Source organism: Cynocephalus volans, chromosome 13 (genome assembly GCF_027409185.1).
Source record: "Cynocephalus volans isolate mCynVol1 chromosome 13, mCynVol1.pri, whole genome shotgun sequence".
Lineage (NCBI taxonomy): Eukaryota > Metazoa > Chordata > Mammalia > Dermoptera > Cynocephalidae > Cynocephalus > Cynocephalus volans.
In genome coordinates, this window is record NC_084472.1 from 78,134,017 (window position 1) to 78,155,140 (window position 21,124).

General features: G+C 32.6%; 1 protein-coding gene across 1 annotated transcript in view; it reads left to right on the forward strand.

Moving 5' to 3' along the window:
• GALNTL6 (polypeptide N-acetylgalactosaminyltransferase like 6) overlaps positions 1–21,124 on the forward strand; it is a 1,082,002-nt gene that overhangs the window by 446,168 nt on the left and 614,710 nt on the right. The window contains exon 4 of the mRNA XM_063077473.1: positions 18,312–18,478. Coding sequence (XP_062933543.1) covers positions 18,312–18,478 — 167 coding nt within the window. The remainder of the gene's footprint in view (positions 1–18,311; positions 18,479–21,124) is intronic.

The window sequence follows — 21,124 nt, forward strand, 5'->3', positions numbered from 1 at the left end:
TAATTCTAAAAATGTTATTTCTGTGACTTGCATTGTGATGTTGAACAAGTCCATTTCCTATTTCAAATTTTTATTTATCCACTACACTAAGTGGAGAAGAAAACTTTCTTCCTGTCCCTAACCATGTATTAAGATTATTAAAATTAAGACCGTTTATGAAATTAGCTACAGCATGATTTATTCAGTTATTTCTTTTTCTCAAAAGACGGTTCTTTTCCAACTATATCATAGAAATGTGAGGAAATCAGGTGTACTCTAATTCTAAAATTGAAATTGTACATATATAATTAAATTGTGAGTCAATTTTGAGTTTATTGGAAAAAATAATTGTGCTAAATTTCTTTAATCTAAGATTTAGAAAATATTATTAGAATGATATTTAATTGTATGTGAAATAGAAAAATGTGATTTAACTGTTTTGAATCTTGTTTTCTAATGGTAGAACTCATTCACACAAGTGTTTGAGTTTAATCATCTCAAAATTGTGCAAGGTATGTGTTTTTCTTTTCTCAATTTCAAAAGCTACATAAAAATTTGAGTGGCATTGGTTGGCTTCCTTTCATATTTTTATTCTGATATGCTTGTGAAGTTAATTGAGTACCTTCATTCAACATATGTACAAGTGAATTCAGGAGCAAAATAAACTAAAATGACTGTTATACATTCCAGTCAGGTGTGAATACTGCCACAGAGAGAAAGGTGGGAAATGTACCTTTCAAACCAAATGCTCTATCACCCTAGGTATGTCTAAATATGACTAAAAAATAGACAAAAGAATTAAAGTGTAAGAAATAGATTGGAGAGAGAAATGGTCAGATAAATAGATAGAAGGAATCTTTAAAATTGTTATTTAAGTGAGCACCCTTCAAATTTTTGAGAGCTGATTTTATGCACCATAATAGTATAAACATTAGGACATTAGTGTGTTTCTGAGTTATTACAAAAGCCATAATAAAATAATAATATAAATTTATACATATATCTCATGCTTAGACTAAAGTCTGAAAGATATGACCAAGTTATCACTATAACAAAAAGATATGTCCTTGCTGAAATGAAAATCTTCCTAGTAGAGATAAAAGTTTAAGAGTTGTCAGATATTTAGCTTTTGGAGTAAGTGACAGATTATAAAGCCGATTCTGTAAAATATGGATTGGAGACAAGCATAAGAGCACTGGGGTCTAAAATGACTGGCAGTATGAAAGTTGTACATGTGCAAAAAACCCTAAAAACTTCTAAAAATAGTTGCTTCAAAATCATGCCTACTGAATTTCAAAGTATATCCTTTGTAACCTTATGATATATTAAAAATCAAATAAAGAAAACTAAAAGTTGGCATAAGTTTGAGAAATAGGTTCACAACTTTAATTGTTTAAGAAAAGAAAGTGGATATTTGATGTAATGATGCATATTGCTCTGTAAGATTAATCTAGCAATAGTAATTCTAGATTATCTCCTTTATTTTACTCCCACCTGTAGTTTACTGAAATGGGAGGCAGTGATTTAGATTTTAGCTTATGTATAACAAAAGATAGGGTTCTGTGAGAAAATTCTGCCATTTTGAAGAAAATGCTGGAGATTTCGTTCCAAACCAGTGAGCTATGTAATCTTAAAATACTATTAGAGTGATCATCAGAGGTCAGATTGTGTGGCAAACAGTGGCATTGATAAATACGGTTTACTCACTAACAAATGTGGCCAAAGGACAATCTGTAAACCTAATGTTCACTTAACTTATATGAGTAAAGTAGATATGTCATGTATTCTCCTGAACTTAATCATTAAACAAAATTTATCAAATCATCAATGTGCATGTTGCCATATTACAGAGGAAGTCATTTAAAATGTAAATAAATATATCTCCTTTATAAAGATTCTTGATTTTGATATTTACAAATATGCACATTAAAACTTAATTTCATTCTCAAATATTTACAGATAAGTGTTCTTGATTTTATACAAAAAAAAACCTTTCTCAATGAATTTTGTTTTAAATAATTATCTTAAAACATTTATTATGATTAGAAACCCTGATGAGTACATTTTTTTTTTACAATAAATGTGATCTTATCTGATTTTTTAAAGTAATTTGACAACTATTTATTAAACATATGAGCGACAAGCACTTAGATGAGTTTATGAAGATAAATTACCCAGAGACTGATTACTGTCATAACAGCATCAGATACTCTGTGGACCTACTCCCCAGTGAAATTGGTGAAAATGATTTTTTTTTTTAAATAAAGCATCTGGAATCGGTCCTAAGGGCATAGAGAAAAGGAAGCAACACTTATTCAAGAAAATCTATGGACATTTGCTAAGAAAAGAGAAAATCTGTGGTATCTGTGCCAAGATCACTCCATCCTTCTTACCTCCCAGCTCAGCAAGTCCAGACTGTGGAGTCAAGAGCTCAGGGCTCCCTTTTGGCTGAGTTCCCAGTCAGAGAGCTTTCTTCCTGGGAGAAGTAGTACTTCAGCATTTCTCATTCTGATTTCTTCTACCTGTTGCTGAAACAAAGTCCTGGGTGAGTGCAGTAGAGAGGTGGTGGTGGTGGGGTGTCTCTTCTCCCTCTCAGCCACAACACATGAAACAGAGGCTCTACTTTAGGTGTGGCATGCTGAGACTGCTTCAGGCTTCAACTGCAGTTCCTGCAGCCTGTGATGTGGTCGTTCAATGTGGAGCAAGTAGAGAGGATCTCAGGCTACTGGCCCCTTCTCCCTGAGTATTCAGCTCCTAGAGCAGGGTGTCACTCAGAGAATCTTGGCATTGTCTTCAACTTCATCTCCAGCCTCCTCCTTCAGAGATTTTGCCTTTGGGAGAAGCAGGCTGTACAACAGATATCACCTCATGTCTTCTCAAAGGAACTGACTTCTTTGCAGAACTGCATAGAGAAGTTTAACCTAAGGACACTCTGAACAACAGCAGAGATTGTGATGAAAAGCAACTAGAAAGTGATTTGTGGATTTAATGAAGATAGAGCCTTGAATGTAGGCCAGTTATTCTGCTGGAGAAAACTAAAGAATGAGAAATCTGAGAGGGTACCTCTTGGGGTCAGAACAAATATCAAAGACCTCAGAAATTATTTCTTCAAGGGAACCACAATTTGAATGAATTCATTTATGGGACATTTATATCCCAGGACATTGTTAAAAACAATAGAGTAATCAATCATCAGTTAGTGGAGTTTAATAGCTGACTTCTGTCATCAGGAGAAAGAGAAAGAAACCCTACCCATGTCATCTCAGGTCAACTATACGCACTCCCAAAGCTCTGCCTATCTGAGGAGCAACTGTGGAGTCTTAACAATGTGATAGAGAGAAATAGACTTTATTGAAATAATCAGGCAAGTAACTAAAAAATAAACAAGCAAATAACAATTACAAACACAGGTGGAAGGTAAAAGGAACCAGTATTTAGTGGTACTACAATTTATCACCTAAAATTTCTGTTTCCAGCAAAAAATTATAAGGCATGCAAAGAAACAGTGAGGTGTGACTCATGCTATGAATGGGAAACAAACCAAAAGCAGACAACACAAACTTCATGTGAGAATTTAAACTAGTCATTATCAATATGATCACAGAACGAAAGGAAAACATGACTGAAAAAACAAAGAAAGGTATGATGACAATGATAACAATGTTTCATCAAATAGAGACTATCAATACAGAGATAGAAATTATAAAACAAAAAAGGGACCAAATGAAAATTCTGGAGTTGAAAACTACAGTAACTGAAATAAAAAATTATTTAGTGGGGCTCAACAGAAGATTGGAACTGATAGAAGAAAGAAATAGCATAATTGAAGAAAGATCAATAGAGATTATACAAACTAAAAAATAAAAAGAGAAAAGAATAAAGAAAAATAAACACAGTCTCAGATAAATGTAGGACTCCATCAAGCATAGCAACATGTATATAATGGATATTCCTGAAGGACAGAAGAGAGGGTAAGGAGCAGGAAAAAATATTCAAAGAAAGCTTCTCAAATTTATTCAAAAATAAATAAATAAAAGAAAAGAAAGAAAGAAAGAAAAGAAAATGGCCTACATACACATCTAGGAAGCTCAATAAAATCCATGTTGCATAGATGCCAAGAGATCCATAAACAGATATATCATAATAATAATTATCAAAGTAAAAGATAATTAGGAAATCTTGAAAGCAGAAATAGAAAAACTACTTGTCACTTACAAGGGAATCATAATAAGACTAACAGCTGACTCATGACTAGAAAATTGGAGGCATGAGGCAGTGGGATAACGTATTTAAAGTGCTTAAGGAAAAAAAAAACTTAACCAGGAGTACTATATATAGAAAAGCTATGTTTCAGAAATAAAGTTAAAATAAAAACTTTGTAAATGAAACAAAAACTGAGAAAATTTTTCTCTAGCAGACCTACCCAATAAGACCCATTATAGAAAGTTCTTTAGGCTGAAAGAAAGTGACCTCGGGTGATAATTCTTTTTGTGTGTGTTTTGATTTTCTCAAAAGATACAGAAAAAATCATCTGATAAAAATACAACACTCTGTCACAATAAAAACACTCAATATACTAGGAATATAAAGGGTCTCCCTGAGTGATAAAAGACGTCTGACACACACCCACATCTAACATCATAGTTAGTGGTGAAGGGCTGGAAGCTTTCCTCCTAAGACTGGGGGAAAACAAAGGATATTTACTTTCACTTCTATTAAACGTAGAATATTGCACTATAGATTCTAGCCTGGGCAATTAGGCAAGAAAAAGAAACAAAAGGCATCCAAAATGGAAAGGAAGAATTAAAATTACCTTAGCCAGTGACATAATCTTATGTACAGAAAATACTAAGGAATATGCTGAAAAACTGTTAGAACTAGTAAACAAGTTCAGCGAGATGTCAAGGTACAAGAACAACTTACAAAAATAAATTTTATTTTTATACACACTTGCAGAACAATCTGAAAATAAAATTCAGAAAGCAATTGGATTTACTATAAATCAAAATGAATGAAATATTTAAGAATACATTGAACAAAAGCACTGTAAAACTTATAGTTTGAAAACTAAAAAAGTTTGAAAGAAATTGAAGAAATGGAGAAGCATCCCATGTTCATTGATCAGGAGAGTGAACGTTTTTAGGATGCTATATGCTGAAGATCATCGATGCTCAGTACTGGCCTACAGTGTCTTCTTTTTATTTACTCTCTTTGTTTATCTCATCTACCAAGGTGCATTAATTTTCTCTAAAATTTACTGCCAAATTACATCTTGAATTCATTGACTACTCTTAATCTCAACTATATCCACTATTCTCTCTTAATTAGGGTCCTATCATAACCTCATAATTGGACCTCACACACTTACTCTTTCTCCTCTGCAATACAATTAACAGAATGAGCATTAGTGAACCTTAAGAAGTAAGGCAGAACATTACATCCCCCTGTTTAAAATACTTAAGAGACTCCCTGTAGCATGAAAATATAATAGTTCAGAAAATACCAACACCAACCTTTATATTCAGAGCCCTGCCTATCTCTGGTCTTCTCCTTTGCTCTTTCCTCTGTGTTGACTATATATCTGCCACACTGCATGAACACATACCAGCAAGAACATAACAAACTCTTCTGTTCCTTAGTGCAGCCATAAATTACCATAATACATTAAAGTGCTAATTATGTTACTATATAGAATGCTAATTTACAAAGTAAGAGCCTATATAATAAGTGACCAAATAAATAAATAAATGGATAGTTCAATGAGTAAATAGTGATAACCTCCCCCACTCAAACATGTTCTCATATACTTGGCAATCTGAACTAATTTTCCAGACCCGTCAAAGGGAAAATAAATTACTAGTTATCACTGCTTTATCAAATGCAACTGACATTTGCAAGATTAGACAGAAAAAGAGTGTGACTAAAACCAGCCATTGAAAAGTGAATACACTGACATTAAAACAATTACTGTGTAAATTGGTTCTTGGAAACAACTTATACAGATATGCTCTGTAATGCGCTTTTCACTAGCCAGATGCCAAGCTGACATTTTATTTTGTTATTACTGAGAAGGGGGCAGAGAGAACTTAAGCTGAGCCAAAATAGTTTTGTAAGAAATCATGTAATGACAAAGGTTAAAAGAAAATAAAGTTACCACACCTTTCTGAGCATAATTGGTTCCGTTACAAAGAGAAAAAAAATATCTTTATTTTGCTAGTATTATAGTATTAGCACTTTTGGTGATCTTGTTTAGGAAATCTGAATTTCACAGAACTCAATCACCCGAACCGTCATCTATCAGTAAAGTCACTATATAAGGCTTTTGATGGTCTAGGAGGCAATCAATTAATGACAAGTAATTAATTGATTAATTTGGAGTCTAGATTGCTGACATTGGTACTGGTAAATGCATCTAAAATACCATTTTTGCTTAAGCCATGAGGTCAAACAAAATGCAGTATTTTGAACTGGTTTCCCTCCCACAGACACCTTAATGAAACTGACTGGAACTGAGTTGACACTTTGTTTATCACTATTTCAGGGAATTCTCTCGATTATTCTGAAAAAGCACAAAATCATACCTGTTTAGAATGTGAGCCGTAAGGAAAGCCTAGAATATTACTCCCTGCCTTTTGTTATAATTTATAATAATTACAAAGCAGTAATATTTTAGCACATTTAGCATTGCATTAAAAATGTTCCAAGTGTCATATATTTTGCATGAAGTGTGTGTGTGTGTGTGTGTGTATACTCACTTTAATCTGAAATATGTTAATATAATTAAGGGATATTTAAAAGCATATTATTAGTCCTTTCTTCAGATTATTGTATCAGGAAGGGTATGGTGAATAATATTATAGGGTAGATACCAATATTAAACAAATTTATCAATGAATATTGAGAATATATATGTGTCAAGTCATATCATAAATAAAATCCTGATACTTCTTTAAATGGAAGAGGAAAGACATTAATTCACTGAATTCTAAATCTTCTAGTCATGGTAATTTTAAATACTAAGCTTAAATTTTACTTTTTGAAAGGATAGTTTCTCAAAAATATATATTTTGGAGATTTTAACAGTCTTCCCAGTAATTGATTAAAGAGAGTCAAAAAAATTAAATTGGGATATTGGAAATTTAAACAAAATTAACAATAAAGTGGATTAATATATGTTTATTTACATTTATTAAGCACTACATTCAATAATTCCATAATAAACTTTTTTTTCCAATTCCACATGGAATATATCTCAAAATAGACCATATGCTCATGGATAAACAACTCTCAATAAATTTCAGTGGACTGAAATAATACAGAGTATGTTCTCTGACCAAACATCTATTAAATTAGAAATTAGTAAAATAATATATGTAGAAATATGCAAATATTTAGAAATTAAATAGCACATTAATGAATAAGCCACAGGTCAAATATGAAACAAGAGAAACTAGAAAATATTTAAAATAAAATAACAATAAAAATACATCTCAAAGTTTTCTGTATGCTAAACATGTAAAGCACTCCTTATAGGTAAATATATAGCTTTTTAAATCTATTCATTCAATATTTTGAAAGAATAAATACAATTTCTAAATACCCAACAAGTATTTCTAAAGAAAAACAAAAGAGAGATAATCACCAATTACCCTTATCAGTCATGAAAATATGGGCATCAGTAAGCTTTCAACAGACATTTAAATTATAATGAAAAAATATTATAAACATCATGATGCCAATAAATTTGACACAGATGAAATATAAAATGTTGTTAACAATCCAAATGGCACTGTCACAAAATGAAGCAGAAAATTTGATTATTTCTAGAGCTATAAAACACATTATATTTTCAATTAAAATACTACTGGCAGGGTTCTGATTTGCGGGTAAGACAGAATAAACACATGCCCCTCTCCCTCTCATTGAACTCAGCTAAAAAGAAGTAGTCAGATATATGACCCAGGTAATTGAGAACACTGAAGAAATAGCTATAAGTGGAAGAGGGAAGGGTGTGAGAATTGGAAGTAGAGGTGAAATGATGCTGATTTTTTAAGTTCCTTAAAATAAGTTCAACAGTTAAAGCAAAACATTTTCTGATGAGGTTTTCAATGTATGTAGATATATGAGACAACTACAGCATAACAGGGAGTGTAAAGGAATCTATATGGTGATAAGAGTTCTATATTCAAAGTGAACTGGAAAAAAATTAATTCTAAATAGATTGGAGATATCAAAGTATATACTTTTTCATACCTAGAGCAACTACTAAAATATTATGCAAAGATATAACCAAAATCACAATGGATACGTAGCAATGAAGTACTAAAAGTATAAGTAACCCAAAGAAAGCAGAAAAGGGAAAACATAAGTGGAAAGAAACAAAAAAGAAAATTAACAGAAAATACTCCACCCCTAAACCACAGAATACATATTCTTCTCAAGGGCACATGAAACATTCATCAAGATAGATCATATCATAGTTTGTAAAGCAAATTTTTAAAAATTGAAACCTTGTAACATATATTCTTTGACCATAATAGAATTAAACTAAAAATCGATAACAGAAAGATAACAGAACAATGTCCAAACACTTGGAAATTAAAACCATATTTTTGAGTAATCCATATGTCAAAAAGGAAGCTTCAAGGGAAATTAGAAAATAATTTGAAATGAACAAAAATAAAAATGAAATATCAAAACTTTTATATATACAAGGCTACTTCAAAAAGTTACTGGAAAGATTTGTATTATCTTCCAATTCTATTTTCCTACGAAGTTTTTTTTTTTTTGAGGTGCCCTCAAATATAAAGCAGTTCTTAGAATGAAGGTTTTATTATTCAATGCTTATAAAGGAAAGAAAAATGCCTCACGTCAATAACTTTCACCTTAGGAAACTAAAAAAAAAAAAAAAAAAAAAAAGGAGCCAAATAAATCCATAGAGTAAATTTTATTTAAAATGTATTTTCATTTCAAATTTATTTTATTGTGGTCAGAACATTCAACATAAAGTCTACCCTCAGTCAATTTGTAAGTTCACAATACCTTCTGGCTGACTATAGGACAATGTTGTACTGGCAGATCTCTAGAACTTAATCATCTTGCTTAACTGAACTTTAAGCAGGTTGCTTAGTAACCCCCCATTTCCCCTCCCCCCATCCCCTGGCAACCACCACCCCACTCTTTAATTGTATGGATTTGACTATTTTAGATAATGTATTAGCCTGTTTCAGTTGCTTATAAGAAAATACATGGACCTGGGTGATTTATAAAGAAAATGAAATTTACTGCTTACAGTTTCTGAGACTGGGAAGTCCAAAGTCCAGGAAGCACATCTTTGGTGGCGACTTCAGTGACAGTAGAGTATCATGTTGCAAAAAGGTGGAGCACAGAGAGCAAGAGAGAGAGACAGTCTATCTTCTCTCTTCTTTTAAAGCCCTCAGACCACACTCCTGACTAACATTTTTAATTCATTCACTACAGCACGGTCCTACAATCCAGTCACCTCTTCAAGGCCCCACCTTTCAATTACCTTAATAGGATTTCCCACCCTCTTAACAGTCACAGTGAGGGCCGTTTCTAATACATAAAACTTGCGGGACACAACTCAAGCTTTAGTGAGTTTTGTGGGGACAATATTCAATCCAATACAGACACCTCATGTAACTGGAATTATACAGTATGTGTTTTTCTGAGACTGGCTTATTTCACTTAGCATAATGTCCTTAAGTTTCATCTATGTTGTTACATATTGTAGAATTTCCTTCTTTGTCAAGGCTGAATACTATTCCATTGTATGAATACATCACATTTTCAATACCCTTTCATCTGTCAACAGACATTTAGGTTTCTTCTACACCTTGGCTATTATGAATAGTGCTGCAATAAACACAGGATTGCTAATATCTCTCTTATAACTGGTTTCAATTCTTTTGGATAAATATGCAGAAGTGGGATTGCTGGATCGTAGGTAGTTCTATTTTTAATTTTTTGAAGAACCTCTGTATTATTTTCCATAGGTACTGTACCATTTTACATTCCCACCAACAATGTACAAGGGATATAGTTTCTCCACATCTTTGCTAACACTTCTCCCCACACTCTTTTTTAAAGTATATATTAGCCTCTGTGGCAGCTGTGAGATGAAATCTCATTGTGGCTTTGATTTAGATTGTCTTAATGATTAGAGATGCTAAGCGTGTTTTTTAATACACCTGTTGGCCATTTGTATGTCTTCTTTGGAGAAATGTTTATTCAAGTCTTTACTCCATTTTTTAATTGTTTTATTATTTTGTTCTAGGGTTTTGTTATTGTTTGGTTTTTGTTTGTTATTTTAGTATTGAGTTGTATAATTTCCTTATATATTTTGGAGATTAACTCATTAGATACCTGCTCTGAAAATATTTTCTCCAAGTTTATAGGTTGCCTTTTCACTCTGTTTATTATTTTCTTTGCTGTGCAGAAGCTTTTTAGTTAAATGTAGTCCCACTTTTAATTTTTGTTTTTGTTGTCTGTGCTTTTGGTGGCATATACATGAAATCATTGCCAAGACCAATGTCATGAAATATTCTTCCTTACAATTTCTTCTAGGAGTTTTACAGTTTGGGGTTTTACATTTAAATCTTTACCCATTTTGAGTTGAGTTTTGTTTATGATATAAGATAAAAATAAAATTTTATTATTTTGCATTTTGATATCTAGTTTCCCCAAAACCATTGGTTGAAGAAACTATCCTTTCTCCATTGTGTATTCTTGGTACTCTTGTCAAAGATTAGTTGACTGTATATCGGTGAATTTATTTCCAGGCTCTCTATTCTTTTCCATCAGTGTATATGCCTTTCTTTATGCCAGTACCCTCCCATTTTAATTACTGTAGTTTTGAAAAATATTTTGAGATCAGAAAATGTGATACCTCCTTTCTCAAGATTGAGTTGTCTATTTCTGGTATTTTACAGTTTCATATAAATCATAGAATAATTTCTATTACTCCACTCAGTTAAAAGATAAAATTCCAAAGGTAATTTTACCTAGAAATAATATTAGACACAAATAGGAAAAATCTACAGTTTATTAAAATATGCAGAACTAATAAAGGAATGTTATGTACAAGAGACACTATTTTTATTTACTTTATCCCCCTATTAGGGTACTGTTAGTGGCCCCTAGGGCCTGTATTCAAAAAATAGTTCATTATAGGGCCGAGCCCGTGGCGCACTCGGTAGAGTGCTGCACTGGGAGCGCGGCGACGCTCCCGCCGCGGGTTCGGATCCTATATAGGAATGACCGGTGCACTCACTGGCTGAGTGCAGGTCACGGAAAAGAATAAATAAATAAATAAATAAATAAAAATAAATAAATAACAGAGATGTCGTTAAAAAAAAAAAAAAAAAAGTTCATTATAATTTTTTATAATAGGTATTTCTTCATACATATTATTTAATGGTTTATTTCCAAAATATGTATGAAGGATAAAGTGTACATTTCACAAAAAGTTGAATTAATAAAGTAATTGCCTACCCTTCCTTAAAATATTACAGTATTTGTATAATTTTAATTAGTTTAATTAATACAAAGATTAATTATTGGTCTTAAAAGGCCAATGACAAAACATATCCAAATGATTATGTAGAGAAAAGTGAAAGGTGATGTGGGCTGTGGGCCGCAGCCCTGCCCCCACCCGCAACCAGGCAAGCAACGGAGCCAGCCACCTGGGGCCCTGAGACAGGAGCAGGGCCAGCCCTATGCCCCCACAACATCTTAGAATGTACTTACTAGCCATGTGTGTTTCTTTGGGGGTGTTTGACTTATCTGCTCATGTCTTTCACCAAATTTCTGATTAGATTTTTCTAATTCAGTTTTAAAAGTTATTTTTGCCTTAAGGATGTCAACCTCTGAGAGTTAGATATGTTCCTTATCAATTGACTTTAAATTTAATTTGTGATGTTTCCCTTGCTTCTATGTTGAGAAAATGATTTTCTATCTAAATATTAAATTTAAGAAAAATTAAAGAATCATCAATACGCCGCTGGTTAAACAAATTCTCACAATACATTGAATGAATGACTACACAGCAACCCCAAACAGTGAGAACACTCTTTATATACTGTTATGGAGGGTTTTTTTATTTTTTTTTAAGATATATTGTTAAATGTTTCCCTAAAGGGCATTTGGGAATGTCTGGGGAACATTTTTGGTGTCACATCGGGGAGGGGAGGAACAGGTCGCCACTGGTATTTAATGGGTAGAAGACAGGGATGCTGCTAAACATTCTATAAAATACAGGACAGCCCCCCACAGCGTAGAATTATCCAGTCCAAAATGCCAATAGTGCCAAAGTTGAGATATCCTATTCTAGAAGGATGTTCACAGGCTGATTATATTCCATGCCTATTGGGCTAAGGGTCAGGGATGGGTAGAAACTTTTCATTACACCCCATTTTGTCGAATTAGGTATCTGTATGTACATGTACTGTACAACCTATCCAAAAATAAATAACAAGCACTGTCAAAAAAGAAAAAGTGAAACATACTGGATTTTCATTCTTTGTGTTATCTTGTCAAGTGAACTATACATTCTTTTCAAAAAATTTATAAACTCCTTAGGTCGGGAACAGTGCCTCATCGTTGAATTACTTCTTCACCCAGTACAATGCTTTGCCAGTTAGGGTTGTGAAATAATTTGTGTTCAACTCTTTAAAACTCAAAGGGTCCCAATTCTCAATTAAATGAGAGAGTAAAGTAAATGATTTCTTAAATGTGGTTGCAGTTCTAAAATCCTCTGTTGCTATGCTTCTACAGATGTGAGACTGTAAATACTATAAGCTTTTGTCTATGAAGAAATTAAATCACTTTAATTTTTCCATTAAATGTAGTCTAACCAATGTTTTTTTTTCTTTCTTTCTTTTTTTTTTTTATTTGAAAGAAGGCAGAAGACTAGAATGGTTGTGTACATTAATGTCACTTGCCAACTATTTCTGATTATATTCCTTCTGGGCCATATAAGATTCACGTCCTGGGCCCTTGTGCTATGTGACTAGTTGTGACCAATGAGCTGTGAGCAGGAAGCAATATGTCATTTTAAGGACAGAACATTTATTTAACCAGCTTGAAGCCCGTAAGTGTTCTCATTTACATGATGCAAAGTGATTGACAATGGTCAAGATGTTGGCTATTTTCACTGATTGCAATGGGAGGAGACCCTCCTGCCATCCAGTATCAGAACATATAGGTAGCAAGAAAAAGAATATGTATTGTTTTAGGCCACTGAGATATAGGAATGATTATTACTACAACATAACATCCTGGCAGATATTGTTATTTAAGCAGATAAAACAAAACAAAAAAATAAAAATGAAAAAAAAGTAGTAAAACCATACTTTGAATAAGCTAACAGAATGATCTACTGCTTGAAATATACAAGTACTCTCATCCAAACATGTCACTCAAAAACTGTAATCCCAGAGTTTGAATTTTTTAAATGTGGGTTTTGACATTCTTTCCAAAACTAAATACACAGCCACAGGCAAAGAGAAGGAATATTTAAGTAATAGTAAGGAGCACACAAAGGTTTTAAGAACTCCAAATGCAAGTTCACTTGTGTGCACAGTAAAAATGACTACATTGCTGCATGAATGAAAAAGAAATATCTCTTTTAAACAAAAAAATCACTAATAAGTCTGTACTTGTTGTTTCATATATTTGTAGTTAAAATTTATTTTTTAGCCTGTTTTCCTATTGTTAAGAGAATGCTTTATTTTTTGTAAAATCAATGAAAAACTAAAGATAATGTAACCATGAAAGGAATGAATGTTAAGTATGTTTTAAAGTAAACAATGCTGTTAAACTAAATATCTATTTAAAATCTCTTAGTTTAGCAAAATGCCAATCAGAATATCAGAAAACATTTGTGTATTCTGTCTTGGAAAAACATAGAAGAATATAAGAAATTTGATATTGAAGTTTATTTTCATTACTGTGAAAGGTTTAGCAGAATGTTTACAGAACAATTTGGATTTTTGTTAGCTTTTTAAATGTCTTTACAATTTTTCAGTTCTTTCAAGTAAATTTTTAAAGAACGTTCAGTATTTCTTTTGTCTTCCTGGTGCATTTAAAATTTGAAGACTGAATCTTCTATTTATTTAGATAAATTGTTATTTGACAAAGAAACGTCCTCATCTCTGAGCTATTCTAAAACTCTTGTTAATTTTATACAAATGCTTATTTGAAAATAATGCAACAGTATGAAATGCAATAATTACAGGCATTTTCACCCATATTCCTATAAACTTACTGCAACAAATGTTTTAGTGTGTTTCTATTTTCTTCTTATATTTGTAAGTATGCTACATATTTCCAGCCATAAACATATAAATTGCATTTGGCATGAGTTCGCTCATTTCTTAAATACAATTCCATATTGATACATTGTCTTCATATTTAACAAACTTCCGTTCTCAACTTCACTTGACATGAAACCTAAAATACACAGGTGCAGATTCTTAATAAAACCCTGGACACGCTTCAATATTTCTAGTAAAGCTGAGGAGCAGCCATCTGGATCACAACTTTTCAAATCCAATGCCTGAGTTTGGTAGTGAATTCAATTTTCTTCAGAGCAGCGTAAGTGCTAGAATGACTGAATATAATTGAATCAGATTAAATACAAAGAGACTGATTTTCCTTAGAGTAAAAACCAGATCTACGCCCTCATTATTTTTTGCCAGAACTACTACAATCTCTGATCTTTCTGTTTCTAGTCTCTGCCATCTTCAACACATTGTCCACCCTGCTGCCAGAGGAGTATATAAACATGGTTCTGTCTTCATCATGATTAACAGTATTTGAAATACTTCGTGTTTGCTTTCAGGCTAACATCCAAATTCTTTAGAATTGCATTCAAGATCCTGCATGATCTGTTCTCAATGTACAGACTCATCTGTAAAGACTTCCCTGATTCCTTAGGACAAAGTTAGTCACACTTCCTCCGGGCTCTCGTTGCCTGTGTGCCATCTATTATGTCACTTGTCTCATTTGAGTCTAATCATTTTATATATCTGTCCACTGGTCTGTGAACCCTTAAGGGAAGAGACTATAATTTATTCATGTGTGTATCCTAAATGTCTCTCATTTTCCTTATGCACTTCCTGTCTCTCTTAGTTCTCTACCTCCTTCCAAAAGAGGATCTGACAGGTACAATAACAACTGAAACAAGGACAGCAGTAATGACTGTATTTATCAAACCCTTGCTATTATCAGATATAATGCTGCACTAAGTTTTTGGATAGATTGCTTAATTTAATTCTCATTAACATTACAAAGAAGATTTTTTTTTGCTCCCACATTACCCCATGTGAGAAGATGTATCTGATAGAAATTAAATAACTTGTCACAGAATTACTAAGTGTCATTTGAAGCTAGATATTTTGATCTGTAAAATATGATTATTCAATATTTTAGGAATAATTATCATGCATGAGATAGTAATGAGTTTGTAATATAGTCTGATTGAAAAAATAAATTACAGATATTAAAGGAAGTAACTTTACTACTAATAGTTTACTAATTAGAATAGGGCCATTTTAATACATACACTGTGAAGTCCTGATAGTTGTATTTCATAGGCATAGAGAAGACTCTGAACAGAGCATCAGCATTGATTTAAAAAGTTAGAAAAAGTAATGAAATACATGCAAGACGATTTTTTAAAAAAACTTATTTTAAAGTATTTTCAGGGGTAACAAACTGAAAGCTTCATAACTCAGCAAAAATCAGAGTGTTGCTTACAGGATATTGACCATCAGTTTGTAATCAAGAGACTGTTCTTGCCAAGTACAGTATAATTTATATGACCATATCTAAGATTGGGTTCCACTAGAAGCAGACCGTGAGAAAAAAATTTGACTACAATTGTTTTGGGAAAGTAATCACAGAAAGTACCAGGAGGCAAGGGGAGAGTGTAAAGAGGTAAGATAAGAAAGAGAGAGTAGCCATTACAAGGTGCACTGTCAAGCTGCTTATCTCCATGGGCAACTGAGGCTGAATCCTGCTGGTAACTCCGGCAGACGGTATACAACATACCTCAGAGTTATCCCACCATGGGTCTGTTTGTTCTCTAATTTCTATTTTTCATTGGTTGATACTTCCTCCAGGGGCATTGATTTTCCCCCAGAACTTCTGATCCATCCCTTGTACAAAGACGAGAGAAAGCACTCAGTGGGATATCTGCAGATACTTGTAATAGGACCTTCTTGGCTTGTCCTGGGATGGTGAGTGCTAAGGGAATATTGGTGGTGCATTGGCATCGTCTGTTAGAGCCTATCACTCATGAGCCTCTTCCTCCAGCAAAAAAGATCCTTACCTTGAGTTACACACACAGACACACACACACAGAGATAAGAGAGAGAGGGGGGAGTGTATAGTATGTAGATAAATGCTATGTTCCAACTAGATGTCATTTGGACACCTCAACTGTAACATGGTTGAGATAGAACTATTATCTTCACCCTCAGTCCAGGAAACCCTCAATGTGCTCTTCACCCACAGTGTCCCTATGTCAGTCTTTATTTCATTGGATCAGTTGCCCGTGGGAGTTCTCTTTAACTACTTCCCCCAGTTACCAAGTCATGTCAATTCTATTTCTAAACATACCTTGAACCTCTCTTCTGAAGACCACCTTCAGCTGTCACTGAAATTTCTGCTACACTTTCCAAATTGGTTCAGAGGCCTGTCTCAAATGTTCCTATAGCACTCTATTAAATTATACTATCCATTTCATCTTAAAATTCTAACTGTCTGTTTGTCATTCTGTATCTCCAGTTATATTATAAATGTCTTCAAGTCAAGACTAGGTCTGCTCATTCTTTTATCTCCATTTTGTATACTACCTTATATAAAGTCCTTAGTAAAGCATTGTGACTTGAATGAATGAAGGAATGAATGAATGAATGAGTAAAAAGGATCCCTTCGCATTTTATGTGTAGTAATAATTTGAGCTCACATAGACAGAAATTACTGAAAATGTGTAACAAAGAAAGCTTTTCTTGCATATCATTACTCTTGCATCTTCTTGTGTTTGACTTTTTTCTGACTGGATTGTATGTGACTGTTAAATATATTTTTAGTCATGAGCCTATTGATTGCTTATGGGATATTATTCTGAATACAATTCTTATTAAATGAACAAACAACTGATATGTATGATATCTCATTCCAATGTTTAAAACATAATTTGCCTTCTTAGGAATATCACTTGCTTCCCAGAACATTATGAGGTATGATGGCTTGCATAGTAGGTGCAAATATCCTGACTATTGATATATTGGAAGCACAATTATCTTGGGTCATTCGCTTTGTTCAGAAGAATGGATAGCCCTACGTAATTATGACAAGGTGTGCTGAGTGACATTAACACTATTTTCTGGATCTGTATATTATATAGCATCATTATATAGCATCTCACTACAATCCTTTGGAAATGACTTATAGATCTGTTTTATATTATTATTTTTTTGGCCATTTAAGTTATCCTAAAGTGAATTTCATGTTTTTTACAGCACTTTTATGCCCATATCATAGCATCATTTTGATGGTTTTTTCAATTCTTTTCACTGTCTTTGAAATACCAAAATCTACGTTTGATAAATATTGTTAAAAATAAAATTCTTATATTAAATAATTGATAAAAGAACAAGATAAAAAGTCACTTCCTTCTTGACTTTGCAGATTGTTTTACAATGAAATTATCACATTCTATTAGGAATGTGATAATCTCTTGGTTTAAATTTAATGTAATTTACTGTGTGGTTGTATTCAGTTAATGATTGTTTCTAATTAAATCTTTATTTATTCCATTGAAATGCTGTGAGTTTTTTCTTCTTAGAGCCTTAAATACTGTCCAGCCATTGAAACATTCTATAATCAAAACTGACTAATAAAGCATAATTATTACAGAGGTCAAATTTTCAAAACTCTTCAGGAAACCTATCTAAACCTCAATAAAAACCATTTTAATGCCTATCATTTATCCTTATTTCTATTATATGACAATAGAAAACATGTGCATTAACAAGAGCACAACATTTCAACCTACTGATGGATTTGAGCACATGATACAAAAAAGAATCAAATAATTGTTTCATTAACAGTAAGTGTGAAAGGGGATCATTAATGAATTCTATGAATAAGTAGAATAACTATTATGATGTACAGGCTATGGTTGGGAAAGTATTAGCCAAAGTCATATATTCACAGTCTGTTAACATAGGGAATAGATACCAGTATAAGGTACACTCTAGCTTTGCATTTGACATGGATTTCTTTTCTTCTATCATCTCCAGCTGTAAGCACAAGATGTACCTGGAAAGGCTCCCAAACACCAGCATCATTATCCCATTTCATAATGAAGGTTGGACTTCACTCCTGCGGACCATACACAGTATAATTAACAGAACCCCAGAGAGTCTGGTAGCGGAAATCATTCTAGTAGATGACTTCAGTGAAAGAGGTAAGATGCAGCTGATAACATTTTATTTGATTCTGTTATTACCCACATAATCATTAAGGGCTCTTTAAAAAAGGCAGATAGTGAGAGTTTCTTTCTGATTCCATCTGACAGGTGATTATGAAGTTTTATGTATGTTGTGATTTTATAAAATGTTAGAAAAATGCAAATGAAACTTAATGAGAAGCTATTGGTGTCATCTGGGGAACTATAAGAAAATTACATTACATTTTTGTTGTAAATTAGACAAGTGTTGGCAAAATGCCTCAAATTCTACTTTCAGCTTCGCAAACAAATACTGCAAAACATATTATTGTAAGTACACGTGAATGGTGAAATATTCGGGTACAAATATAAAATCTGTTTCTGCTTCTGAAAAGTATATCTACTCTAATATTTACTGGTATGATGCATTTTCCAGGCTGTGCTTTTGTTACTTCATAAATATTAGAAATTATAAGAGACACAAATACATAGTTTTTCTTGGCAATTCTAGCTGTGTTATCATATCTGAACAATAACAGAACGTGTTGTAACAATGTATTAGAAAATTTAACATAAGTTTAAGTATTTTTACCCCTCTGATAAAACAATTTGGTTTATAAGACAGTGGAATAAAGTTACAGAACATCTCCTGAGGGTGGGACTTCATAAGTCATATTTGGTGTAAATATGGGGGCTGTTAATACTACAGGAAAAGTACAGTCCCTCTTTCTTAACTTGTACAAGTGGAGAGGGGAAAATCTTTCTAATGATACGCATCGATTTGAGAGTATAATTTTCTACATTATATTTCATTACATGAAGGGACTTCATTTAAACTGTATATCTGTAAGAAAGAATGATAGTAAAATAAAAAGAGAATATATCTTGAGACCATACAGGTTAATCGATGTTCGGGAAATTTCATTTGCAGCAAAAATGTCATTTTTTTATAGTGTTTAAAAATTCCATAAAAATCAGACTGCTTGGTGTGTTAATTTTGAGTTTTTTGTTTGTTTTTCTAATGGTGTTCTAATCATCATTCATCATTGATTCATTTTATCATTTTAAATACTGATTCAGTGTTTGGCTATTATCAATATGCATTGGAGTTTATGTGACAAAAATGAGGTTGTTCAACACTATTCTATTAAAATCTAAACTAACAACTTGGTTTAATTTCAGAGAGCTTTTTGCCTTGTGTTGCTTAGGTGGGTATGCATTAAATACTTCCTATGAATAAGAACCAGTATCTAAAACTGAAATATTCAGAGATTAAAAAAAAAAATTCAATAGCACATTTATTTCTTTTGATTCTAATTGAGTCTACTTCTTTCAAAATAGTCATTACTTCAGACTAAAAATAGGCACTTAATGTGTTAACAAAGCTAAAACTTTGGTTTTAAAAAGTAAAAAAGGCAGATTAAGATCTGTGGCTGCAAATCACCAAGTTGACTGGTAGGTAACAGGAGAAATAAGTCAGTGTATTTTTGGACAATTTTCTAGATAATTAACTTTGTCTTGGTAAACTACTTATTGCAGCAGAATTTTGACCCAGGGGTAACATAGTAAGAAACACTTGGTAGCAGAAAATTGTCGTTTGTAGAGTGTTTCTTGGTGAACATTTTTCAGAGGTATTTTTTAATAGAAAGTCTTTAAATAGAAAGAAAATAATGGCACTACATTTTCTTGGCTTCAAATCACTATCATTTTTGGTACAGTAGAAACTTTGATGGACTATCTTTCTGAATATAATGTTACTTGGGAAGTAAGAAGTAGACTGTCAAATTTAATTACTACTAGTGAAGTTAAAAAAAAGAACAGAAAAAGGATTACATGTGAACATAATGTAAGGATAATAATTATTTTATTGCTTAGGTAAAGCTTTCGTTTAGATAGTCTATTCCTATGAACCATAAAGTTGAAAGTATGATTTTATAATCAAATGCAAAAGTAAATTTTGAAAGAAATAACTGATAAAAAATAACACATCATAATTTTAAAGTTATATAAAATAAGAAAGACCATTCTTCCAAATTTTTGCTTTGGATTATAAAATCTCATCTGATAATATTAATTGTTGTAGTATATACTAGGGTTTGGTTGGACCAAATTAGCATCGTTCTCATTTTCTGAATTATGGGAAATACAAAGAATTAACATAATGAACACAGGTGAGAATCTCAACACCAGCTATTTACTGTATGACATTAGGTAACTAACTCCTCTGAGTCTCAGACTTTTTATCAAAATGAGGAGAATGATCGTGCCTCCTCCTGGAGAAGTTATGATGGAGGGTCACCACGGAGAGTTGAGTGAATTGTACACTACACAGAAGAGTAATTTTTCTCAGCTATTGATTTCTTTTTTTTTTTTTAATTTTATTTTGTCGATATACAATGTGGTTGATTATTGTGGCCCATTACCGAAACCTCCCTCCCTCCTCCCTCTCCTCCCTCCCACCCAACAATGTCCTTTCCATATGCTTGTCATGTCAACTTCAAGGAATTGTAATTGTTGTGTCTTCTCCCCCCCACCCATTTTGTGTGTGTGTGTGTGTGTGTGTGTCTGTGTGTGAATTTATATATTAATTTTTAGCTCCCACCAATAAGTGTGAGAACATGTGGTATTTCTCTTTCTGTGCCTGACTTGTTTCACTTAATATAA